This window comes from Marmota monax, unplaced genomic scaffold, assembly GCF_021218885.2.
Source record: "Marmota monax isolate L192 unplaced genomic scaffold, Marmota_monax_Labrador192_F-V1.1 WCK01_AAM20220418_F8-fsc00115, whole genome shotgun sequence".
Lineage (NCBI taxonomy): Eukaryota > Metazoa > Chordata > Mammalia > Rodentia > Sciuridae > Marmota > Marmota monax.
This window is the reverse complement of record NW_026694419.1, coordinates 2,686,596-2,714,516: the sequence shown is the minus strand read 5'-3', so window position 1 is coordinate 2,714,516 and position 27,921 is coordinate 2,686,596. Positions and strand designations below refer to the sequence as shown.

General features: G+C 34.3%; 1 protein-coding gene across 2 annotated transcripts in view; it reads left to right on the top strand.

The window, feature by feature from the left end:
- Positions 1-22,010, top strand: part of Zbtb10 (zinc finger and BTB domain containing 10) — a 36,963-nt gene extending 14,953 nt beyond the window's left edge. Inside the window, exons 3-6 of one of the 2 annotated variants that reach the window (XM_058570708.1) lie at positions 12,036-12,134; positions 16,330-16,401; positions 16,706-16,878; positions 17,143-22,010. In XM_058570708.1, coding sequence (XP_058426691.1) covers positions 12,036-12,134; positions 16,330-16,401; positions 16,706-16,878; positions 17,143-17,448 — 650 coding nt within the window. In that variant the 3' untranslated portion in view covers positions 17,449-22,010. Of the gene's footprint in view, positions 1-12,035; positions 12,135-16,329; positions 16,507-16,705; positions 16,879-17,142 lie in introns of both variants that reach the window. The other variant, XM_046468231.2, reaches the window with a different exon arrangement.
- The last annotated feature ends 5,911 nt before the right edge of the window (positions 22,011-27,921 follow it).

Below are 27,921 nucleotides of genomic sequence, written 5' to 3'. Positions count from 1 at the left end.
TGCAAATATGTGCAATGCATTTCCTTTAAAGAATAAGCTGTTCTTTTGAGTAATAGTTGATTGATGGCAAAACTATATGATTGGACTTATTTAAAGAAAAGCACAAATACTGAATCCCAATGCATACTTTCAAAAATAGGAATACTATTAGCAATTGTTACCTAGCTTCTTCTCACTATCCTTGTATAGGATTAAGATTAGTTCTATACTAAATTTAGGATTATGTCTTGTTTTGTTTTGTTTTGTTTTCCTAGAAATTGAAGCCAGGGATGGTTAACTATAGAGTCACATCCCCTTCCCTTTTTTATATTTTAATTTAAAGACAGGGACTTGCTCAACTGCTTAGGGTCTTGCTAAACAGCTTAGGGCCTCACTAAATTGCTGAGGCTAGCTCTGAACTCGAGATCCTCCTGCCTCAGCCTCCTGAGATGCTTAGGTTACATACACTACTATGCCCAGCAGGTTTGTTTTAAACTAGCTGCTATTAGTCAACCATGTCTTCAGTTTTAATTCTTACCATCTTATAAAAGATAATTTTATTCTTATGTCATTGATAGAACTTTGTATCTGCACTTAAACTTACAAATTTGTTTGTGTTAGCAATGTGCTACCTTCCAACCATTTGAACTTACTAGTGCTTCTAAATTGACCATTATTCCTCTTTTAAGTTCAAGAGGTGATTCTGCTGTGAGTCAAGGTTGAGATCTGCTGAGACAGTGAAAAGGAGCCCAAAATGAGTCAGATGTATTGGGCTTGAAAGTCAGCTTTGCCATTTACACATTATGTTACCATGATCAACTTAAGTTAGTTGTTCTCACTGTTGTCCTCTTCCTTTAAAAATGGTGCTTATTTTATAGGGTTATTATGATAATTAAATGACAACTATAAAAGCACAAGAACTATTATGGTCACCTCAATCTCTTAAAATTGGGAAAGAAGTTGTATGTTTTCCTATGTTGTGTGCTTTCTACTAAATGCTAGGTAGGTGGTCTTATAGCTTCAGTCGTTGTGTTTGAATACTTTATGATTACCTTCCTAATCAGCCTATTTGAGTATAGGGTGATTGTGATTAGGAAGTCCTCTAAAATGTAGCCAAAGTTTGCTTCTCCCTAACTTCTTAATTCTGCCATTTTTCAGTGTGTAATTTGAACCCAACCTCTAATCCCTGTAATCTGCCAGATAAACCCCCAAATGTTAGACATTTTAAAAATTCCCCAGAAGTCCTAGGCCAAGTTCTATTCCTCCCACCTTGTGAATACAGGAAATTGACTTAGGTTTCCAGGAAAGTTCTGACCAATGTAGAGCACAGTGGATCTGTATTTACCATAGTTAAGGCTTTTCCCAAGGTCATTTCTATTAGTAAAAATAGAGGCAGGTGTCATATTTAGGACCATCTCACATTAAAACCTTGTTATTAACCAGTGAAGTGATAGATCCCTGCCTTTTAAAATAATTGGTCCCTTTTAACTTTAAAACATTGTTATGAACACCCCCCCCCACACACCATTGGTTATGGTTTAAATAAATGCTTTTAAATGAATTTAAAGTTCTACTGAAAACATCTGAAAAATCGTAGTGAATTATTCAGTCTATAAACAAAGCATGACACAAGTGGGTTTGTGGTACCTTGGGGAGGAACTGAGACTTTCTTAGGGCCTTAAGTCTTTTAGTTAGTTTGTAAGCCGTAGCTCTAATAACAGTGTCATCTTCTTGATATATAATCTTGAAGCTGCTATTTGCATGCCTCATCAAGATTAAGATAAGGTGTACCAGAAGCTACCAGGGATCTTATTCAGATTTTTTTTTTTTTAAAGAAGAAGAAGCTAGTATGTTTTGTAATTCACTACTGAGATTCACATATACGTGAACTCAGGAAGATTAGAAACTTCTTTTATTAGGTTGTGGAATAATTGTCAGCAAAAACTAAAATCTGGGTAATCAAATGGGGGGAAAGACGGACTGGAGTGATAGCTCAGTGGTAGAGCACTTGCCCAGCATATGTGAGGCAATCCTCAGCACCACATAAAAATAAATAAATAAAATAAAGGCATTGTGTCTGTCTACAATTAAAAAAATTAAAAAAGTGTGTGGGGGGGGAGAGATTGTTAGTGAATCTAATAATGTAAAAATTTAAAATATTTGTCTTTCTGATTTGCAACAGAAAACATTGTATTTTAGCCAAATAAAGTAGATAAAAATCTACAATTAGAAATTAATTTGTGGAAATGAATGCTTGAATTGTTTTACCAAGTATATTCATGCAAGTAGTTGTATATAATCAGAGTAAATTAGATGTTAATCCCATTTTTGATCTTGATGCCTAGTATGTAATTTGGTTTTCTAGGTCTAGATTTTTGTATTTATACCAGTCATACTGTGAGTTTCCACCTATTGTAAATAATTATACTCTGTAGGGTGCTGACACACCTCATTTTGAATAAAGATTTTTGAAACGACAGAAGCAAATTAGCTAAGTATAAGTAAATATTAGCAAAAAAGTTAAATGAATGCTAGTCCTGGTAAAGGTATGATAGCCCTTAAGTTTTTAATGGATTCTAAGACACTAAACATCCTTTCTCAAAAGGAAGAGGTATAACAGTTTTTCATGATGACAAACTTTCTTAGAACTGACTTCTGAAAGGAATTTCTCCATTGGGGTTTTAGAAAGTTGACACCAAAAGTAGGACAGTTTCGTCAAGTGTTTTCTAGTAAGTGCACCAATAGATTTATTTTTTAAAAAATATTTTTTAGTTGTAGTTGGACACAATACTTTCATTTCACCTACTTATTTTTATGTGGTGCTGAGGTTCAAACCTAGGGCCACACACGTGTGAGGCAAGCACTCAACCCCAGCCCCACCAGTAGATTTATTTATATACAGTAATTGACTTTTATTTTTGACAGAAGTTGATATAGTTCCACATAGAGGGTTGATTCCTCCATCAGTGCCATATAGGAATTCAAATATAAGGCAGTTTTACTTGATCAAAAGGTAATAGAGTTATTTTAAGTCTGAAAGTTCCTCTCTCACACTCACCAGACTTCTAATGAGAAATATTTGAAATTTTTACATCATTAGATTCACTAATGACATAGTTTCAGGCATTTATAGCTAAGTTGTTGGGGTGGGCGCTGAATTTGTGGTCCTCCCGTGTCAGCATCCCTGAGTCTCTGGGATTACAGATGTTTTTGACCACTCCCAGCATAAACCATCTGATTTGACACCTCCCACTATCCTGACTGTCAAATAAATTTAGTGTACAAACTACTTTAAATATGGTTAAAAATATATGTGGAATTTGGCTTTGGTCAATGAAGTGGGTTTAGGGTGAGTTCTGCCACTAACTAGTTTGAGTGTATCTCAAACAACATATGTATTGGGAAAGAAGTAGTAAAATTAATACTTCATAGTTCTGAAATCAAAGGCTTCTAAGCTTTTTCTTATTCATTTTGGCAATAAAACCTAGTTACTTAGGTATTTTTAAATGTATTTTCTTAAATGTTAATATTCTTGTTTTATTGCATAAATATAAATGTTTTGGTTACAGGATGCTACCCATGTGACCCCACTGGGCTCTTGTAGTTATCACTTTTACAAAAAGTGGAAAAGCTTTGTATTCTCTATTTTTACTTGGAGGTTTTCATATATAGTAGATTTATGGACCTGAATCCATTTTTTTCCTCAGGATAATCCAGATGTTCAGGTAAACCGTTCAGGTATCCTTTTTGTATGGACTAAGTTGTAAAAGATGAGCTACAAGTCAAATGTTAAACTACTTTTCATTGGAAACTTATTGAAAGTTTGAAGACCTATTGCTCCTTTTTAAAAAGAAATGTCCAGTAGTTATTGGGCTATAAGATATTCTAAATAAGAATCTTCAATATTTAATTTTAAAAAGGGTAATGGTGGTAGTAATAGTAGAAATAATTTGCCATCTTTTTTCTCCTCTACTTTTATTCTGTTTCCTATTGCTTTTCTTTCCTGAATGCCTCTTTTGGCCTAAGAGATGGCTTTATTGGTAATCATGGCTCATAAATTTGAAATCCCAAGACTGAATCTGGGAGCTGAAGAAGACTTATATGAATCAGTTATAAGAGCTTTTTTTTTTTTTTTAAAGAGAGAGAGAGAGAGAATTTTTTAATATTTGTTTTTTAGTTTTTGGCGGACACAGCATCTTTGTATGTGGTGCTGAGGATCAAACCCAGGCCACACGCATGCTTGGCGAGCGCGCTACCGCTTGAGCCACATCCCCAGCCCAGTTATAAGAGCATTTTTGTGACTTAAATTGTCTAACCTTTATAAATGTCAATTCCTGAGGGTTTTATAATTTTGGGCCTTAATACAGTAAGGTAATTAGATAAAAATTTTATTCTCAGCTTTACTCTTCAAAAAAAAAATGTATGTTATAACCAAATATTAGTTTCCTGGGAAATTCCAAAATATCTTTTTAGGTCATAAGAAATTTGAAAACAAACTTTTTTTATTTTTTATTTTTTTAATTCTAAGAAACTAGGGCCAGATAATGTCAAGATTGACGAGTCTCTTACCTGGAACTAATTCACAACAGTGTGGTTATGGGGTAGATATATGTCTGGTGCAGCTGATCATGGTGGGCTACATGTTTGTGATTCTAAGGAGGCTGAGGCAGGAGGATTGCAATTTGAGGCAAGCCTGAGCAACTTGACCCTGTCTCAAAATAAAAATAACACAAAGAGGCAGGGAGAGGTGTTGGAGATGTAGCAGTGGTGGAGTTATCACATAGCATGTGTGAGGCCCTGGGTTTGATCCACAGCATCACAAAATAAATAAAGTCATTAAATAAAAATAAAAGGGCTGGGGAATGTGGCTTTGGGGGTAGAGTGCCCAAAGGTTTATTCAATTCCTAGTTCTATACGGAAAGGTGGCATGGAAAAAGAAGAAATCTGGTATAGTGTGAAGATGTTAAAATAAGATTTAGAATTATGGCAAAGAGTGCATTCGGAGGCCCCTAGCTGCTTAAGAGTTGGAGAAAGCCTCACAGAGAAAACTTTAATGGATATTGTATTACATAGGAGTTTGCCAGGCAAAAGAACAGAAGGAGGACTATAGGAACCTGAGAAACTATCTTGTATGCCGTGTTAATAAATTATAAATTTTGTTTTACAGATTGAGATAGGAATTTTGTTTGTGTTGCTAGGATTAAACCCAGGGCCTCTTGCATACTAGGAAAGCATTCTTCAGTTGACATGTATCCCCAGCAATGATGAAAGGATCTGTTTATATTTGCATTTAAGACTGAAATTTTGAAGAGAATTGTTCATGAATTTGGGTAGTGCGTGGGAAAACCTGTTAGGGACAATTTGTGGTAGAAACAAGTCTTTTTGAGTAATACAAAGGAGAAACTCGGTGCTATAGGAACTGTCAAGGGTGATGTATATAATATGTATATATAAGTATTTACATATCCATTTGCAGCTGAATTTCTTGAAAGGAGAAAAAAATGAAGAGAAATCTATACCTTTTTATGAATAAATAAGTTCTGAATCTTGTCTGCAGAGAACTTGGTTTCTGATGTATATTTATATGAAAATGAAAGTTTACTAGATCACAGTGAGACTCTTTAAAAAAAGAGTTTTTATACAATGGAGTTCAGCTTTATCTAAAACTTTCATTTCTGATTTCTTATATCTCGTTCTTTTCAATAGTATTTTTGTTCTAAGAAAATCTGGATTAGTTTGCATGTGTGCAATATTGAATGCTGAGAACCAGAAGCAAATGGTCAGGCAGACCTTCTTTCCATTCCCAGTCTTATTTAATTTAGCACTATAGGCAGGTGCTGTACCATTTGCTTCCCAGATTCGGAAGGGTTGCTAGCCCACTCTGGTCCAATGGTCCACAGTAGGCAAGGATGCCTACTGTGACCACAGCCACCAAGATTAACCTCACTTAATAATGGTACTTTGCTTTATTGCATTTCATATAATTATTTACTTAGTATTTTCATTTGCTAATATCACTTTTTGTTGCAACTCTGTGATATAGGTAAATATTGCTACTGTTTTCTTTGTGAAGGAAAGTTATATAAACATGTTTTGGTAGGCTGAAATTTATAGGTCTTCTATTTCCCTCTTGTTCTATTTTCATTGCTTGTTAGTCACATTTTTAAACCCATAAATATGAAACAATTTTTTTAATAATTATAATACTTGCATAATTGGAAATATAAAATATTTGAATTCTGAAGAGGAGGTTGAACAAAAAGATGATTGTAAAGAACAATGATAACCAATAGCTTGACACCCTTAAGATTTTGGGATGGTTTTGTTACTTAACTACAGGGAAGGCACTCAAAGTGAATGCTGTTAACATAACCACTAACAAAGCTATTTGAATATACTTTTCAGTCTCATTCCCAGGTTTTTTTTTTTTTTTTTTTTTTGGATTCCCTGCTGTGTTCTGGGCCGCAAGACTTGATACTTCTAATAAACCAGAAGCAGTGTAATGAAGTTAATTAATGGTAGAGCTCTGCTACCAACTTGTTACTTGACCTCATTTGGTTTTGGTGTCCTCATTAGTAAAGTAGAAGATAGAATTTTTATTTTCTAATACCAGGAATTGAATACAGGGGTGCTTAACTACTGAGCCACATCCCCAGTTTTATTTTGAAACAGGGTCTTACTAAATTGCTTAGGACCTTGCTAAGTTGCTGAGGCTAGCTTTAAACTTATCTTGACTCAACCTCCCTAGTCACTAGGATTACAGGTGTGCACCACGTGTGCCCAGTAGAAGATAAAATATCCTTAATATTAAATATACATAATGAAATTTAAATGAGATACTATATGTAAAGACTGCATTTCTTACATACTGCTGAATGTAAAAAAAATATGTTTTTATTTAGGGGGGCTGCTGTTATCTATCCACTGGGGAAAGACTCTCTTTTACTCTGACAAAAACAGAAGAAATTACTCTGTTTATTTAACTCTGGTCATTTGGATATTACATTCCATACATATACCTGCTCCCAATCTGAAAATAACTGGCAACATGTGATGAAAGTAATGTTTTTTTGTTTAATATTTTGTTTTTTGTAGTTGGACACAATACCTTTTTTTTAATGTGGTGTTGAGGGCCTTGCAGGTGCTAGAGAGTGCTCTACTGCTGAGCCACAACTCCAGCCCTGAAATTAATGTTTTAATAAATCTTCAGAAAATCTCTGTTTCCAAAGAAACATTGGCCTTTAAAAACTAAGTTAAATAAAGTGAAGCATTTCTATAGCAGGGTTTTTAATATTCTGAAACCTCACATATTTGAGTTTATTTTGTAATTCTGTAATTTTGAAGAAAAAAGTGATGACTGAGAGTTACTGTCATGCTTCCTAATGAAACTTCTTATTCCTGTGTCAAAGGAATCATTGGTTTCCTGACTTTGAACCCACTTGTGTCGGCATTACTAGTAATAATTTGCTTGATGCTTTGGCTGGTTTTAAGTTACAACAGGCATCTGATATATTGATTCCTAAAGTCAAGCACCCCTGTTGACAAAGGCTTATCAACTTGTAAGAGCTTACCTATTTTTGAGATTTGTTTTTGATGTCAAGTAGTTGAAACTATTTCAAAAGATATAATTGAATATCTGTAGTATTTGTATTGTTTTATTTTTGAAAGGGAATTTTGTACATAGGAAGACTACATTTGCTGAGGAGTTTTATATTTACTTTCCTTGTAGGATTAAAGAACACAAATCCTACTACTTTAGGGTAGGAGATTTAAAAAATGCCTCTGTTAAGAAGTAGTTGAAGAAAAGCCTCAGCAAATCACTGTAGTGTTACATGAATAGAAGCACCCTGTATTTAAACTCCCTGACAGAATTGTAGTAAGAAATGGCCTCTGAACATACTTTAGAATAATGAGTTTCTCCCCCAAAGATTGAGAAATGTAATAGTTTGGATAATGATTTAAATTTTGTTTTTTAATTAGTGAAATACATTTAACTTTGTAGAAAAACTAAGCCACTAAATTTCCATTAAATATTTTGAGCTTATGGATATGTTTCAATGTAATTACAGACCAAGAAGTTGAGAAATTATTCAAGGTACTGTTAAACGAACTTATTTTAGCAATGCAATTTGCAAAAGACAGGATGTTGAAGTCAATATTTGGTATTTTTGAAGGTCTTTTATTTGCCATGCATTGTGATAAATACTGGGGAAATAAACCTAAGCGGTATCCCTGCTCTTAAGGAGTATGGAAAGCAGTCTGTATTTATTATTTCTGCATTCCACATGAACTACTTATTCATTCTTCTGACTTCCAACCCATTTATTCTAGGTAATAATCTTGCATTATACCTTACAGAAAAAATAGATGCTAATAGTCTTGAAAAAATATCCTTAAGTTATACAGCTTCATACCCCCCTCTCTCTCTCTCTCTCTCTCTCTCTATATATATATATATATATATGTGTGTGTGTGTGTGTGTCTTGATATTTTCTACTTTCAAGTACCCACGCAGGATTGTGCTTCTGGATCCCAGACTTCTTAGGAATCTTACACAATTAATAATTTCTTCTAATAACTTCAGCGTCTTTAACTTCTCCCTTTCTTAGTGATTCCTGTTAGCATTTAAATGTTTGCTTCCACCTTAAAAATTTTTTTTTCCTATTTTTCCTCCCCTTCTGGTACTGGGAGTTGAACCCCAGGGCACTTTACCACCAAGCTATATCACCAGTCCTTCTTATTTTTTTATTTTGAGGTAGCATCTTACTAAGTGTTGGAGGCTTTCCAGAGCTTGCCATCTTTTTGCCTCAGCCTCCCAAGTCATTGCTATTATAGATGTGCTTCACCACATCCAGCTGTCAAAACCAATTCTGTTTCTCCCTCTTTTCTTTTATAGCTAAATTTTCCAAAAGATTGTCTATTTTATCTATTAATTAGTCGTATTCTATTCATAACCCTGGCCATTTCTTATTCCTTTCATTTGCCCCACTGACCTACCAGAATCACTCTTAAGATTACTTTACACATTACTTTAAAATGAAAGTAATGTGCATTTTTAGACCTCATCTTGAATTTAGGCACAAATTCTGAAAAAGTAGATTACCTTTTCCCTGAAAGCTTTTTCTTTTTCTAACTCATTAAATGCTAAGATTTTTCAATATACTTGGTCAGAGTTTCTTTCATGTTTCTCAGTTTTACTTCCCATCTGTATTCTGACAACTCAAAAGATTTTTTTTTTTTTTTTTTTTTTAGTACTGGGGCTTGAACCCAGGGATGCTTAACCAGAGCCATCTCTGTAGCCCAGCCCTTTTTATTTTTTATTTTGAGACAGGGTCTAGCCAAATTGCTTAGGGACTCACTAAGTTGCTGAGCTGCCTTTGAACCTGCGATGGTCCTTCTGCCTCATCTTCCCTAGCCACTGGGATTACAGTTGCCTGGCAGACGTTTTGATTTCCAGCTTAAGCACCAAATCTTCAGTTTTATTTATTTAGCAGTACTTGGGTTGACCCAGGCTGTACTCTGAGTTAACTCCCAGCCTTTTTGTTTTGTTTTGAGACGGGGTCTAAGATGCCCAGGCTGTCCTTTAAGTTAGGATTCCCCTGCCTCAGCCTTCTGAGGCATAGGAACTATTGATATGTACTGTTCTCAGCCTTTAGTAACTATTAGAATCAGACTGTGTATTTAAGATTGCTGGGCCTCACCTCTAAAGTTTGTGATTTGTCTAGAATGGGGCCTAAATTATAAATTGTACTTTATAAATTGTACTTCCAGCAAATTTCTGATGATGCTGGTTTAGAGACTTTGAGAACCACTGGGTTAGAGAAATGAGTTCTTTCACAGTTGGGATTCAATCCCAGGCTTACCCCTTTAATTCACCACCCTTATCCCAAACATAATTCCACTTTGTAGGTATGTCAGATTTTAATATGTTCATGGTAAACATCGATTATCTTCCCCTCCCCCTCCTAGGTTTCCTTGGCTACCATTGGTATATACTCGAAATTTCCCTGGAACTGACCTTTCACCCCAATATTCAGTCTGTTGCCAAGCCCAGTATTACCTACACAAGTGTCAAATTCATCCACTTTTTTCCTTTACCATTCTCATCTCTCACCTGGGTTGCTAAAATAGCTTTCTTAGTGATCTTTTAATGTATTGCCCTCCTTTAATTTGTAACAAGTCATATCACATGCACTGTGTGTGTTGCTTGTTGCCAGAGGATCCAAACTATGATCTCCTATGTGCTAGGCAAGCACTGTACTACTGAGTTATACTCCCCACCCCTGCAATGCTTGGGTTGACCCAAGCTGTACTCTACCACTGAGTTAACTCCCAACCTTTTTGTTTTGTTTTGAGACAGGGTCTAAGATGCCCATGCTGTCTTTAAACTTATGTTCTCCTGCCTCAGCCTTCTGAGGCATAGGAACTATGGACATGTGCTGTTAACTCATTTTTTTAAGGCAAATGAGTTAACTTCCTATTTAAAGATTTTTTTAAAATGCTTACCGTAGCCTGTAAGGATCTATACAATCAGTTACACATGCTTGACCATCATTTTATGCGACTTTTTTTTTTTTTTTTTTTTTTACAATCGTGCAATCCTACTAACCTCTCAGTATTTCAGAATGAAATTTGGTGATTTTGGACTTCATAATTATACACTAGAACCATTGCTGTGTAGTGCTTCATTGTAAGAATATACAGTAATTTATTTGCGCACTGTAAATATTTTTGAATAAGTATCTAATTAGGTAAGAGGTTTTTTAAATATTTGTTTCATTGTTTAATCTTGCGTACAGACCATCAAGGATGGTTGATAACAAAGATAAATGAATCTTTATTGGGAAGTATAGGGGAGATCGTTCACAGGGACATTTTAAAAATGTCTTCACACATCTAAGCATTTTTAAAAATAGAGGAGAGTTTGGGACAGTTGGTATGATACTAGAGCAGAATCAGAAAACTATATATTAATCTACACTAAAAAGTCTGAAGTTCATCCTAAAATCTCTGGTGAGCCATCAAAAATGTTTAAAGACTTGTTTTAGAACAAGAAATATTAGGAAATTAGAAGAAGTATGAACATTTATAATTTGGAAGAAAGGAATCCAGAAACTCATTTCACTAGTTGACTATTCCAGCAAAGTACTGAAGGTAGTGGAATTGAACAGATTTGCAGGAAATTTCATAGATTTGCAACCAGAAGTATTCATTTCATTAACATCCTTTTTTTTCTTTACAATCCTATAACAAATCCTTTCCATATATTAAGATTAGTTCTTAAGAATACTTCTTTTCTGAAGTCATTACCTACCATTCTAACTTTAATTTACCTCTTCCAGTTTTGAACCATTAGAGAAACACCAGTCTGTCTTCATATTTTTTACTTCTTGGTATAAGCAATAACAGGTATCTTTTTGGATGTCAGGCACTATTATAATAATATTTGGCTTGCATTATTATCCAGTTAAATTCCTATATCAAATTTATGATACAGTGGATTTAAATGAGGAAACTGAGGCAAGTGGTCAGGTAGGCAATAACAGTTAGGATTGGCACCTAATTGACCTTGACTCTAAAGCTATTCCTAACCAGTATTCTGTACTTACTGTTTGCGTGTTCTTGTGGTTGAGAACCACGTCTAAATCTTAAAAATTATCAGTTCATAAATTATTCAGGTATATTATTCTATCTCCTCATTCATATTGAGTAATATTTAATTAAATTTAGTACATCTAACATGATTTTTCACATTAGTTTTCCAAGTACTTTAAATAAAAAATATCAGGAACATGTTAGCATTTGTTGAACGAGTAATTTGGAGAGCATTTAGAAAGACAGCAATAAGAAATGAACAGTTCTCGCTGTCCTGGAACTTAACTTTGTTTTCTTCCGATTTGTTTTCTGTGCCTTATTGTGTTCAGTACATAGTACATAACCAATACTTGCACATGATCCTTTTATTTAATCTGCATAAAAATCAATTCTAAGAAAGTGGTATTTTGGATAGAGGCTATGGTGTGACTTGTCAGTAATATCCTACATGTTATTTTCAGATTTGGATGGTGCTCTACTCTCAGGGCCTGATGGTGATAGGAATATGAATGCAAATTTATTGGCTGAAGCCTGCTCTGGTCAAGATGGAGGTGATGCTGGTAGGTACAGTTAAATTTTTAGCAAGAGTGCATTTAGGAGGGTTTGGGAAGTGTTTGTATTTGTGTTTACTGGGGTCTACTACAGTTTCTTTCCCCTAAGTGTAAAATTACTTTCAGTCTGTGGTAATATTGCTTATGACGACTTTGGAAATTTGGTAATACAAATTGATGTTTCTGGTTTTGTTTGGGGGGGCTCATTTAGAGTTTTTAAAACTCAAATATCAAAGAAAATATGGCTTCCTGCTAGTGAATAAATGGAATAATAATTACCAGACTGGTACTCTAATGTATTTTAATTATTTTTGATGCAAATATAATAGTATGATTGTTGATGGTTATAGAAAATGTTGATTAATTCTAAGTAGCAATATTTGTATTGGGAATACTTGGGATACTTGATGCATACAAAGATTCCATGATTATGTTACTAGTAAAATAGAGTTAAAATAAATGGGTTTCTCTGTTAACTAATAAAGCTAGTAGAAGAATGATCGAATTAGAGAAATACCTGTTTATTGATTCCAATAGAAATGTTTTAAGATCATCAGTGGATGTTAAGCCACTATTGGGCTTGTCCCACTATGATTGGGTGAAAGATTGTTAGGAAACAACATATTCACATCATCTCAAACTCATCCCACATATTTCTTCTAATTTCAAAGGAGAAGAGCTATCTTTTGAGAGATCCAGGGAACAAAATAATAAAAGCAACTATTAAAACTTAGTATTGTTAACAATGGAACAAACAAATTGAGCTGATGCATTGCACTAGCTGTCACACAACATAACCTGTGTAGTAGTCTTGAAATGTATTTATCCTGAATATAATTGTGAAGGAAATAGTCAGAAAAATCTAAGTAAATCCAGCCACATAGCAGGTGGTCCAAACTCTATCATGTCATGAAATACAAGCTGAGGAACCACTAGATTAAAGGAGACCAGCTAAATATGCAGTATGTGTCTTGGATAGATAAGGGTCAAATAGGATTTAAAGGGCATGGCATTTGGGGAACAGTTGGAAATGTGGGCTATGTGGTATGTGTTAATATTCAATTTTAAATTTCTTGAATATGCTATGGTTTTGCAGGGGAATAGTCTAATAATAATAATCCTGTATTTAGGCTTAAATTATGTTTTTGTGAGCTTTTTGACCACTGTGACTAAAAATCCTGAAAACAATAATTTTGGAGAAAGAAACATTTATTTGGGTCTCTCGGTTTCAGAGATCTCAGTTGATAGATAGCCAACTTTACCCTTTGAGGTCTAAGGTGAGGCAGAACATTGTGGTGAAGGTGTATGGTGGAGGAAAGCAGCTGGGAGCCTGGCACCGGGAAGCAGAGAGAAACTTCTTTCATCAAGGACAAAATAAATACCCCAAAGGAATACCCCAATGCCTTACCTCCTCCATCCACACCCTGTCTGCCTGCATTTACCCCCATTTAGTCTGTATCAGGGGATTAATGCACTGGTTAGGTTAAAACTCTCATATAACCCAGTCATTTCACCTCTAAACTTTCTTGCATTGTCTCACATGTGACCTTTTGGGGGGGGGACACCTCTTATCTAAACCATAACAAAGTACAAGTTTTAAAAGTGTATAAAAATGTCTGTATACACACAAAAAACATGGCAAAGTTAAAATTATTAAAGGTGTCAAGGGTTATGGATCTTTAATTATTCAACTTTAATTATTCAACTTCTGTATCTTTGGAATCCTTTTCAAAGTTGATGGAAATGAGAGGACATCTAAGGGAAATCTATAAACAAAGTAGTTAGGAGGCTCTACACACAGTATACACTAAACAAAATTAAGTCAGTGGTTTTGAAGACATTTTCTCAAGGTGGTTTCCCCTGATTGTTGAAAAGTATTTTAAAAGTTTTGAAATTAGTAATATGGGAGTTAGTGATATTACTTTTTTAAAGATTTTCTTTACTTATATAGACAATAGTTAATATTTATCAAGAGTATTTTATTGCACTTGCTTTCTTGATTCAGAAATCTAAAAAGCTAAGATTTCTGACAGTAGTTTTCCAGGTATTTTGGAGGAGTCAAAAATGCTAAATATATTAACTTTTCAACAAATAATTGGAGGGCATATATTTTGCACATTAGATATATAAAGGAGAGAAAAACTTCCTGGAGCCCCAATTTTATTTAGAAACATGGAACTTAAAATTGATAGATTGTGCTCTCACTGCCGCCTCACTTCAAAATTCTGAAAACTTTCTCCCTAATAGTAGTACATTAAAGTTAAATTATATATAATTATAGTTTCAGAGGCCTTTTTTTTTTTAATTTCCTCTCATAACCTCATTGCCTTTGTAGCTTAAAAGGGAGCATATGCTTGTGTCATCTGTGGCCTCATTGCAGCTCAGAAGTGGGGCCTTTCTTTTTCCATATTTTTTAATTGGTTGGTTATAATTATTTAAGGGTGGGATTTATTGTTACACATTCATATATGCACATGCTGTAATTTGACCAGTATCGTTTCCCAATATTTTCTCTTTCCCTCTCTTGTTCTTTTCCTCTGATCACTTAGAGATCTTTCTTTCTTTTTTATATTTTTAGTTGTAGACACAATATCTTTATTTATATTTAGTTGTAGACAAAATACCTTTATTTTATTTTTATTTTATATTTTTAATGTGGTGCTAAGGTTTGAACCCAGTATCTTAAATGTGTGAGGCAAGTAAGTGTTCCCCTTGGAGGGCTTTCTTTTTAATTTTTTTTTAGTTGTTGGTAGACCTTTATTTTATTTATTTATACACAGTGCTGGAAATCTAACCCATTGCCTCACACATGCAAGGCAAGTGCACTACCACTGAACCAAAGCCCCAGACCCCCTGGAGGGCTTTCTTGACATCAAAAAAATGGGTGAAATAGGGGCTAGGGTTGTGACTCAGCAGTAGAGCACTTGCTTAGCACATGTGAGGCACTAGGTTCACTCCTCAGCACCACATAAAAATAAACAAAATAAAGGTATTGTGTTCATCTACAACTAAAAAATATATTTTAAAAAAGTGGGTTAACATATCCCAAGGAAAAAAACATTTGGTAGTAACAAAGTATATTTAACAATATTTTAGAGACCTTTTTACTTCTTTTGGTATTGTTTCACCAAAGAGACATTTTAAGAAAGGTGACATGTCTGGTTATAATATGGTAGCATTTCTTTCTTTCTTCTTTTTTTTTTTAATCAAAGCCATGTGGCATTCATTATAGAAAATTTTATTGCATATTGAATATCCCTTAAACTGAATGATTGGGATCAATGTTTAAGATGTTGGAGTTTTTGAGTATTTGCTTAGACTTTACTGGTTAACAACTTTAATCTGAAAATCCAAAATGCTCCCAAATCTGAAACTTTTGAGCATTATGTTGGTGCTCAAGATTTTGGGTTTGGGAACATTTCTGAAAGGACAGGTTTTCAGATTAGGGATACTCAACCTGTGTTGCTGCATGAATGAGCTATGCATATATATATCTTAGAAGATGAAAGTGTAAGTTCCTTAAGTAGGAGCCTGATTGCCACGGAGGAACACTGAGGCTGGTATGGTTGAAATGGAGTGATAAAGGGCATGGTGCCAGGGATAAGACTTTGAAGAATAATGGAGGTCTTTTTTGACTTTTTAACATGAATTGAGGTGTGTAGCCCTTGAAGGCTTTTGAGTAGATTGGTGACAGGTTTTAAAAGAATCTGTGATTACCAGGCAGAGTAAACTCTCTGGAATGGTAATAGTGGAAGCCAGGAGACAAGTTGGCAGTCATTGAAAATAACCCCAAACAAATAAAATTTATTAAAAAAAGAAAATAACTCCAGAGGCTAGAATTGATGGTTGATTGGACCTCAGTGGCAATAACTGGAGGATTCTGGATATATTCCTGTTGTTCAAAGATTCTTGGATTCAAGGAGTTACATACAAATTCCTGATGGAAAAAATCTAGAAGAAGGTAATTCCTGCCTGTGTTACTCCACTTTCTGTTCCTATAACAAAGCACCAGAGATTGAGGTATTTTATAAAGAAAAGATTTAGTTAGCTCACAGTTCTGGGGACTTGGGTATTTTTATTCAGCTAGTTTATATTAAGATGTTCTATCACTGCTTATAGGCTATAGATTGTATTTTGTTTTTTGACTGATGAAAGAGATCTTTACTGGCATCATTACTTCAAGCTCACTTTTCTATTGTATTAGGTACTTCACATGATTTCAAGTATGGTTTGATGCCTGGTCCATCAAGTGATTTCAAGTATGGATTAATACCAGGTACTTCAAATGATTTCAAGTATGGATTGCTACCAGGTGCTTCAAATGATTTCAAGTATGGATTATTGCCAGAATCGTGGCCAAAACAAGAAACTTGGGAAAATGGCAAGTATTGGTCAATCAAACAAATTCAGAATTCCTAAAGAATTTTTAAACATTAAAATCTTCCATATTCTAGGCTTTAGCAATAGCCCTATATCATTTACTGTTTTAGAGATACAGATAGAAGAAATTTTGATAGCAAGTCTTCTGTTTAATAATATATAATGAGTGCTCTTTAAATTTTTTTTCTTAATTCTTAAAGGTGAATCATCTCTAATCATGAACAAATTAAAATGCCCTCATTGTAGCTATGTAGCCAAATACAGACGAACACTAAAAAGGCACTTGCTCATTCATACGGGAGTGAGATCATTTAGCTGTGATATTTGTGGAAAGCTGTTTACTCGGAGAGAACATGTAAAAAGACATTCCCTGGTAAGTAACTTTAAATACAACTGATATTTGAGATAAAATATAGTTATGTCAGTGATGTTTAAAGTATTTTAACAGTTACTTACAAATTTAAGGATGATTCTTAAATCAATTCTTTGTTTAAAGCAATTTATGTCAACTGATGCTCATCTTCATACAGAAAAACATTGGCATATTCACTCATTATTAAATGCATGATTTGAGTGGTTCAAATGCTTTCTATTTCTATACTATCCTTATATTGGATTTTTCCCCCCCTTTAATTAGGTGCATAAAAAGGATAAAAAATACAAATGTATGGTGTGTAAGAAGATCTTCATGTTAGCAGCCAGTGTTGGAATAAGACATGGATCTCGACGCTATGGTGTTTGTGTAGACTGTGCAGATAAATCACAACCAGGAGGGCAAGAAGGTGTAGATCAGGGGCAGGATACAGAATTCCCTCGGGATGAAGAGTATGAGGAGAATGAAGTAGGAGAAGCTGATGAAGAGCTGGTTGATGATGGAGAAGATCAGAATGATCCATCTAGATGGGATGAATCAGGAGATGTCTGTATGTCTCTGGATAATTAACTGACCTGCTACTATACTCCTCAAGGATGCTGCATTTGGACATAATATGAATCGACAATTTGGATTGTTGAACTTGAAGGCTTGCAAAATATGGTACATGCTGGATGGTAGTTATGTTGCTGTGAAAACTGTAGGGTCAAAGCCTTATAGCAAAAAAAAAATATATATTTGCACAGGACTATACAGCAAACAACCATGTGGTTGGATTACATGGAGTCCCCACATATTCAGTTAACAAAGTAAAATATTTTTTATTTATAGGATATACAGTAACTATTTGGGTACTATGAAAATATAGTACCTATCCTTAATAGAGCTTACATTCATGTGCCACTTTAACATGAGTGAAGAAAATCCATTTATGGAAGTACAGTGACAGTTGACCCAATCACTTTGTCCATCAAACCACTCAGGCTAGTTTGTACTAGTAGAGTTTTGTTTCTATTTTTATTTTTATTAATTTTATTTTTTTTAATACAGATTTTCAGTGAGGGGCTTTTTCAACCCCAATGGTTCTATTTTCTTGTATTTTTCCATTTTAATTTGCTTCATAACTTAAACCAAGTCTCTTCTGGTCTTAGGTATTTCTCAATTTTGTGCTGATGGGCATGTTTATAAGAACTGGAGAGGTAATTTATTGGAATGAACTAACTGACTTCCCCCAACCCTTCTTTCCTTTTTTTGACATGAATTTTACTACTTCACAAATGAAGAATGATGTTGCAGAGTTACCATGGTGAAGTTGACAAATACCACTAAAATGATTATGATTTATAAGTAACTTTCTCCTGCTGCTCTAATCTGATAAATGGTTACTATATGACGTTTTCTGACATGGTATTTGGTTTTGGGTATCTGTTACTTTGGCACTATTCTTGTTTGCCTCTTATTATTTTTGCCAGTGTACTATACCTCAGCCTTATTTGAAAGACAGAAATCTGATCAAAAAAAGTCAGAAACAATAAGTAAAATGATTTGTTTTATAATTTATCCTCCATGTCCAGTTTGGTTAGCTTGTTATGCAATATAAGTGAAATATCAGGTTTTTACTCCTGTGCCCTCTTTATCATTAAAATTAACGCAAAATGTTCATTCTCTTTTGTTTCATACTTACCAGATATTGAGTGTTTCGAAATTATGGTTAATTTATTTTTCCATTCTTCAAAGTCACTACACCTTGAATATAGTCTTACTAGTCCCCATGATTCAACAATCTACAAATGTCTTTATTTTATAAATAAAGTTTTGAGAGGCTTTATTAAGTTCTTTAGGGTACAAAGGAGGCGATATATTAAGTTGTAATTATTAGATTATTTAGCCTGGTGATGAATGAATTGCTGTATGTGGAAGTCTCAGAAACATTTCACCTATTATTAATGTGGACATTTATCAGGAGCATAATATATAAGATTGAGGGACATCATTTTCAGCTTTCTTTTAAATAAAAATTGAGTATATTTTCCTATTTTATATCAGGTAACTAAATTATGTTAGCTGTGTGGAAATTTTTGCAAAGATGCTTTGACAGATAAATTCTTTTGGTGCTCCATCTAATCAAAGTTGAAAAGTTGATTTTTTTTTTTAAAGAGACAAGCTTTTTCATTGTCTCTGATTTCAGTAGAATAATGGTTTAATGTTAGTGATGTTTCTGCTTGGGTAAATCAGAAATAAAAGGTTAGTTACATGGTAACTAACTTTTTGTCATCTTTATTACAGTTTCCTCATAACTATAAGCCTGACAGATGAACAGTTTTGGTTTGATTTTTTTGTTTGTTTAAAACTGAAGAGTACATCTTATTCTCAGTGTTCTAGACAAATAAGTAAAATGTAATTCTAGTGAGGTCCAAAGTAGAAATTAGTTGGGCAAAGATACTATGAATGAAAAAGTATTTTAAGCGTAAAATGTTCTGCTTTGTGAATAATGTAAGTATAGTATAAAGATTTCTTTCATCCCATTTATCCCCTTCCTTTAAAATAAACCATAGTTTACAATTGGTAGATCTGTCTATATATAAATATATATTAAAGAGCAAAGATATATATCTAAAAAAAATCACCTAAGTCTGCTTTATTAGACTATAGTTCACTTATTGCATAGAAACTGGACTTGGCTTTACATTCTTAATGTACTTTTACTTTTCCTCAAGATATGAACTTATTCTCTTGAAACTGAATTTCCTTTTATTACTTAAATCATTTATGTATATCTGGTAAATTATGACCAAATTTTTTGTTAGATTGCATACAGTAAATTGAAATACATATGTGGTACACTACAGGATTGTTGTGGATTTGTTTTGGTTTTAGTTGGAAACAAGGTTTGATGTAGATGGTTTGTTAATGTTAATTTAAAATATTCTAATTGTCCATTACCTTCAATGTTGTGTTGTGACAGATTTGGCTATATTTTTAGTCATCTGAAATATGATACTTTAAAAGTTTGTTTTTAGGTAATCCAAAGGAAAAAATGTTTATACTCTTGAATATATTAGCCTCAGCCTATATAAAAATTTCTTTGAAGTAAACATTTTACCAGAAACAGAATTGACAGATTTTTCTACTTGCCGTCTGCCTAACTTATTATGTTTCATGATCTCGAGGGACTGCCTTTTTCCCTTCTAGATCTTTTTTAAAAAATAGTTTTAGTACTAAGGTATACTACTGGACGTTTCTATTTTTTTAAGTATATTCTTTTTCTGACTTACAGTACAACAATTTCAGGAAGTTAATAGATACTAAGAACTTATGATTGGTCTTGAGGTAACAATGAAATGAATACTCATAATTTTGTCTGGAATTCTGGCAGAATTATATGTTAAACATTTGGTGAAGTTTTCTCGTGATTTATATTTTAAATAAAAAATATTTTAGAGCTTTTAATTTTAATGAAGGGGAAGAGTTTAAACTTTCATATTTACTTTAGTAACAGGCCCTCTCAAGTCAAGATCTTATATTTCTTAGGATTCTGAGACAGTTACTTCCATATGGTCTCCTCTTTGTCATGGTTCTTGGCCCTTGTTTTTTTTTTTGTTTGTTTGTTTGTTTTTATTCACTAGATAATTTTCTGAATTTTAGTAAGCAATTGAGAGTTTAAAAAAGAAACATAGTAGGAAGAGGAAACTGGACAGTAAAGGAGTATCTTTGAAATTTGTGATAGAGGGAGCTCTAGCTGGTTAAAGTTGAGTCATCCTAATGGAGAATAGTGAGCTGAATGAGTTAATTCATTTAAAGTTTTTAGAACACTGGAACTTACTAGTACATAATACATTTCAGTTTAACAATAGATGTGAACCAAGAGGAAAAATAGAAATAAAAGATGGCAGAAAGGAGGAAAATAAAGGATTAGGATTTGGAAATTCATTAGTATGATTTAGTATAAAAGGCCTGAAGATGACTGGAGTAGTATAATATGGGGGATGGTGTGATGAAAAATAGATTTTAAAAACAAATCTTAAAATTTAAAGCTTTAATAAGCTTTTGTTTGTAGGGTTTTCTGAACATAGCATGAAAGGTTTAAATTCATTTTTCTGAATAAGATTCCAAAAGCTACCAGTTTCTTTTGAGTGCCCACACTTGCCATTGTTCTGTATACATTATTTTGTGTAATCCCTATAAAGTAGGTGCTATTGTCTCCATTTTATAGATAAGGAAAGGCTCAGAAATTTAACGCAGCTATAATAAGAGCTGGGATTTGATCAGGTCTGATTCTGAAGCCCAAGCTCTTTCTGGGAGGCTCTATTGCTGCCTCATTAAACAACTTTTTTGTAGAATTCCAGCTCTTTAATGGAGTCTATGGAGATTTATATTTTCCCTACAAAATAGCTATGTTAGGAATTTTGTGAGTATCCCTCCTCCCGTCAATAAGCATCCTTACTACTCTTTCCTCCTGACAAAGCAATTGTTTAGTCACTTTGACTTAAATAAGACACAACCTCAGTGTAGCATATATTATTAGTGGGCTGTGGCATTTTCATTTTTAAAAGAATGATTTTTAATCTGAAGAACTAGATTTGAGCCCCAGTTTTTGTGCCGTTCAGTCACCCGGATCCTTAAACTTAACTATGGTACATAATATACACACTTAGAACTACAAACAGGCATTTTCTTAGTCACTTTAGGATAAAGTTTTTTGTTTTCCTGCTGTATCCCTGCGTTCAAGTGAAGTTGAACAATCCTAAGTAGTATGAAATGTGTTAGGGATAAGCACACATAAAGATGTTTTCTAGCCCTGAATTTTATGACATTGTGTACTTAAAATTAGAGTACACTAGCCAGTGAGAACAAGATTCTGGGTTGAGGAGAGAGATGGTTGAGGCCATTATCAAATGGGAGAATCAGCATTTTAAACACTGTAAACATAGAACACTTTCTTCTGCCTGCTGTTTGTAAAAGCTCTCTGGGAAGATCTTTTACGAAGACCAATTTTTTAAAAATGTAATTTACCTACCTAATATAAGTGTCCTAAGACATGTATGTAACTTCCAAGACTGTTTTGTTTGTGTATTTAGAAAATACACAAGAATCTTTATCAAACCTAAAAATATAAACTTGTGAGCACTAAACTGCACCTGGCTTTGTGAATTTTATTGACTCTGGCATTTAATTCAAATTTCTTTGTATAAATTTAGACTAATTGGGACAAGGGGAACACGTTTGGAAACTTTGACTTATGTGTAATTTGGAAATCTCTTGTTTTTAAGTTTTACAAATTTGAATTGTAGAATATTATGAGGGGTTTATTTATTTGTATGTTTTTATATGAAAGTACATAAATGACTCAAACTACCTCCTAGTCCTCAGAGAGTTGCTTTAATTAATTAATAGCAGTTATTTGTGTATTAAGTATATGTCTCATCTTTATTTAAGGACTAGCTACAGGTTTTAGTAAATATCTAAAAAATATAATTACCTTATAATTACATTTGTGCATAAACTTGGGGGAAATGGGTTAAAAAGCAAAAATGAGCTGCTTTTTTCCATATTTACTGAATATTGGACCAATGGATTACAAGTAAATATATAATATAAATATCAAGCCTTTAAAACATTGTTAATGTAGAGAGAATATACTTAAATAATTTTCATAGTTTTTTTAATAGCAGAGCAAAGTAAATCACAGAATGGTTAGATACTCTGATTTTATTAAAATGAACTTCAGTTTAGTTTGGAGAAGGGCAAAGTGAACAGGAGGTTGGGGTGGTACATAGCATATAATGGCAAGTTATCTTTAAACATCTAAAAAACTGTTGTGTAGCAGAATTATTAAGATTTATTGTAGTGAACCAGACATGCTAGCACAAGCTTGTAATCTCAGCTACTAAGGAGGCTGAGGCAGGAGGATTCCAAGTTCAAGGCCAGCCTATCTTAAAATAGAAAATGGTAGGGATTTAGGTTAATGATAAAAGTATGGGGTGGGATGTGTGTCAACACACATTCTGTGTGGTTCCAAAAATTAATGATTAGGATAGCATGGCTCAAGATTAAGAAGTAGTTTTTATTACTTAGTTGTAGTACTGGGGATTGAACCCAGGTTGCTGATTTCAGCTATATCCTCAGTCTTTTTTGTTTTGAGACAGGGCTTTACTAGCTTGATTAGGATGGCCTCAAATTTGGTGGTCCTGCCTCACTCAACCTCCCCAGTCAGAATTACAGTCATATACCCCCATGCCCAGCATTAAGCAGTTTTTTAAAAAATATTTTTATTTAGTTTTAGGTGGACACAATATCTTTATTTTTATGTGGTGCAAAGGTCGAACTCGGTGCCTCATGTGTGCTAGGTGCACGCTCCACCACTTTAGCCACAAGCCAGCCCCAAGCAGTTTTTTAAGATGAAAAATTTGGGTTGTTTGGGAGGAGGGATAAGGCAATCTACTACTGCAGATGGTCAAAGTAAAGTTAAAGATTACCTGACAATCACTTTAGCTAAGGCAGTATTGACCAAACATTTCTGTTTCAGAGTCAGTTTTTTAAAAGTGTTGGGACCATCATAATTCTTAGCTTTTTGTTTTAATTAGTAAACAAAATAATTGGCTTGTGTATTGTGGTTATATATAAATATTTCATGAATATTTTCACACAAATTTGGAAAATTTTAGAATTGAGAATTTAGAAGTTGGGTTAGAGCTATAACTTAGAGCACTTGCTTAGCACATGTGAGGCCCTGGGTTCAATCCTCCTCACCACATAAAAATAAGTTAAGTGTATAAAAAGAATGTAGAAGTCAAATTTAGCTTTATGGGGAAAAAAATGCTACATTAGCTTTTTTCTCTTTTCAATACAGACTAGATTGTCACAGACCAGATTTTGGAGCTGGCTTAGAAAACTGAATTACTGAATTTATGGTTAGATATGAAAATTAAAAATACTTTAGAACTTAGTCTTTGTTATAATTATCTTTTCGAAGTTTGAGCCAAAGGAGGAAATCTTAAAAATGAACTATAGAAAATTATATCCTGTTAATTAAATAACAAGTAGGCTCCATAACTGCATGGTGCCTTACCAGCTACTAATACTGCCTCCTAACTGTCAACCAATTTAGTTTTTCAAAACATGACCCATTCTTAAATTTGGGAATAGTAAATGGGCTAGAATCTTAGTGAAAGTTACAAAAATGGCTTTTTGGGGGAGGTGGGGGTGGTATTACCGGCGATTGAGTGCCTCTGCACTCAACCACTGAGCCACATCCCTAGCCTTTTTTGTATTTTATTTAGAGACAGGGTTTCGCTGAGTTGCTTAGTGCCATGCTGTTGGTGAGGCTGGCTTTGAATTCTCAATCCTCCTGACTCCCGAGCTGCTGGGATTACAGGTGTGGGCCACTGTGCCTGGCTACTGTCTTGACTTATTGGTGAGAGTACAATAAATAAAATGGCTTCAAGATAATTACAGAATTACTTAGGTTGAAAGGGACTTTAAAATACTATCTAATGAAGATTATCCACAGAGGTTACTATAATGACTTTGCAGTCAATTTTAGGACATGGGAATCCGCTTCCATTTCAGTATTTTTCTCTGTATCAAACTCAGTTAATAATTTGAAATCAAAGAAAACTGAAATTAAAACTTTGCCAAGTATACTCAAAGTACCTGGCACATAGTCTGTGCCCCCAAAGTATTTACCTGTGGATGACTAAAGGTATAGCAACTTTTAAGGATTTTGGTAGTTTTTATCAAGTGACATGTAGGTAACAAGTGTTGCCAAGCCTATATGGGGATCACACTGCACTTTTGGGACTCTTTCCCCATACCTAGATCACACTATTCTACACTGTGATGACCAAACCCAACTTACAGCAAATATTGCCTTAGAGATCTCAAAAAAATTGTGATTGATTGTTACCTATAACTCTCCATATCAGAATACTTAAAAGTATTAGTCATGCTGCAAAATAGCTGTTTTAAAATGATGACTGGAATAGCTACCACAGCACCTAAATGCTGAGCATGGATATACATGTGAAAAACTAGAAAGAAATCCCTATTTGAATTTTGATGGTACATCAATAAAGATTTACAATGTTTTAGTTTCCATTATGATTTGTTTTATTTATGAAGGGGTATATTGGGTGTTGGCATTTCTATTTTGCCATATAAAAGGAAACTGTATTTACATAAAAGATTGTGTGGTACTTAGTACTTCGTCAACTTGTCCCCCATTCTTAAGTCATCCATTTGGATAATTTTTCTCATCCTCCAAATTGGGATATGGGCATTTACATAGAAACCTGGGTAATTCTCCAGAACAGGATTTGCCACACTAATTTTTCAAGGACACTTGCTCCTGTGTATCCACAGTTTTCATGTCTGTAGATTGAACCAACCTCAGATTAAAAATTGTTGGGTGGGGGGATTGCATGTGTACTTAGAGACTCTTGTCATTCTTTTAAAAATGCAGTGTAACAACTATTTACTTGGTGTTTGCATTGTATTAGGTATTGTAAGTAAATCTACGAATGATTTAAACTGTACAGGAAGATGTATGTAGCTTATATGCAAATATGCATCCTCCAGTTTGGGCATCCATCAGGAGTCTTGGAACCAATTTGTGGAGACATCATCGCCTTTTTTTTTTTTTGGTACCAGGAATTGAATCCAGGGATGCTAAATCACTGAGCCACATCCTCAGCCCTTTTTATGCTTTTATTTTGAGACAGAGTCTCACTAAATTGCTGAGGTTGGCTTCCAACTTTCTATCCTCCTGCCCCAGCCTCCTGAGCCCCTAGGATTACAGTCATGTGCCATGATACCCAGCATCTATAAATTTTTAAATAAGAGTTTGCTCATTCCAAAGATGAGCAAATGTAAAAATCAGATCAATCCCCGAGAGTATTAGCTCAGTATAATGTCTTCATTTATAGCAAAGAAGATTTTAATTTAAGATTTTACCTGAAGACTAGTGTTTACATATGTAGTTATGACTTGGTAGTCTTAATTTGCTTCCTTTTTAGAATTTTATTGTTTCATAGACTTAAAGATTTTTTTTTAAAGTCTTAAATGAGACTGATGGCAGTATTTTGGAGCCAGTAATCATCCTAAACTTTCGCCTTTTTCTTGCCCTGTGAAAAGTAGCTTTCTCTTTAGCACCCTAGTCTATATTTGCTGGCCCTTGTTCGATTTTACTGGTAACTTAAACTACATTCAGAGGTGGGCTCCTACTTCAGTCTATGGCCTCGTCTTTGATCATGCATGTATATTCTATATTATATGTGCACATACATATACAAATGCATATTTTAAAATGCCCATTTATACAAAGTGTTTGGCCTTTTTTGTGTATAGTGCATTCTGGTGTGTATACATTGTTCATATTACTGAAAGCTGGTCGGTGTGGGAAAAGATGGAAAATTAGACAAGCAGAGTTACATCAAAAAGGCCCTTCATTGCCAACTGCGATGGTATACACCTGTAATCCCAGAAGCTCAGGAGGCTGAGGCAGATAATTGCAAGTTCAAAGCCAACCGTAGCAACTTAGCAAGGCCCTGTCTCAAAACTATAATAGGCTGGGGATGTGACTCTGCTGAGTCACATTCTGTGTTCAATCCCTGGCACCCCCCCCCCCCAAAAAAAAAAAAAAAAAAAAACCTTAGCTATTTTTTTTAAGGAGTGTGAAAGGTGGACAGTAGGATAAGTAAAAAAATGATGCACATCAAGTTAAGGTAGTATGTGTATATATAGCACTTTACTTTGTTTCCTTTCAACATAAAAGGAAAAGACTGCTTTCATTTTGAAAATACCAGTGTTTTTTAGGTTTACTCATTGTGTCATGTCTAAACTGGCAAGCCTAAAAAACTAATGTTAGCCAGTTTTATCTCTTTCTATAGCAGGAAATTTTATCTCATTTCTGTCAGCTTAATTGAAAAGGGCTTGTGTGTGTGTGTGTGTGTGTGTGTGTGTGTATTAATGGAAATTGAACCCAGGGCCTTACCATGTGCTAGGCAAGCATTCTACCAATGAGCTATATCCCCAGGCCCTAGAAAAGGCTCTTTTTCTCAGAAGACTCTGCACGTACTCAGGGAAATGACACTTTATTGAAAGTTTGCCTTCTATTTTTGGAGCCTCTAGGATGAAGGGGCTTTGAAATAAAGGAGTTTTCCCATCCCTTAAAGCAGTTTGGTAAAATTGCAGGCCTTAGGGTTAGTTTTTATTCTGCATTGTTTTTATTTTGTTCTGTTTTTTGGTAGGGGGAAAAAAATCACATTTTCTGAGGATGAAATCACTAGCTTCTCTAAGTTTTTTTTTTTTTTTTTAAGGTTATTCCCAAGGAAAGCTAAGTGTCTATTCAATTATGATGTGTGTTTTGTGCAACTCCCGCAGTTAATCTCTTGATGCCAGATAATTTAGTCAGTTGTTCAAGTTTCCAATTGTCTCATCTGTGTGTGGGGGTGTATGTGTTGCCTTTTAGTCAAGATTCTGATCTTTGTAGGAATCAGCAAACTTTCATAAATGACCCAGATAATGCATCTTTTTGGCCTTGTGGATCATGGGATCTCCATTACAACTCTGTTGTACCACGAAAGCATCCTTAGGTGACTTGAAAGTGAATAGTGTGGCTGCTTTCTGATATTTGTTTACCGAGTTAGGCAACAGACCACAGTTAACACCTGATCTGCAGGTTCTCCCAATCCCCCACTTTTGTTATTTTAGTACAAACATTGAAGACTTATGTGCCTTCTTTATATCAATGCATTATTTCCAGAGTTAACAAATATGTAGTAGCAAAGAGACTTAACCTTGTTGGCACCATTTTAGCCCAGGAGCATAAGTACTTTACCATCTCAACTCTGATCAGACAAGTAGATCTTAATAGGAATCCAGTAATAGTATATCCCCATACTCATGTTCTCCAATACCCTTATTCTTTGGGAGGGAGAGTATTGGGAATTGAACTTGGGAGTGCTCTGCCACTGAGCTACATTCCCAGCCCTCATTTTATTTTGAGGCTGTAAATTACTGAGGCTGGCCTCAAACTTACGATCC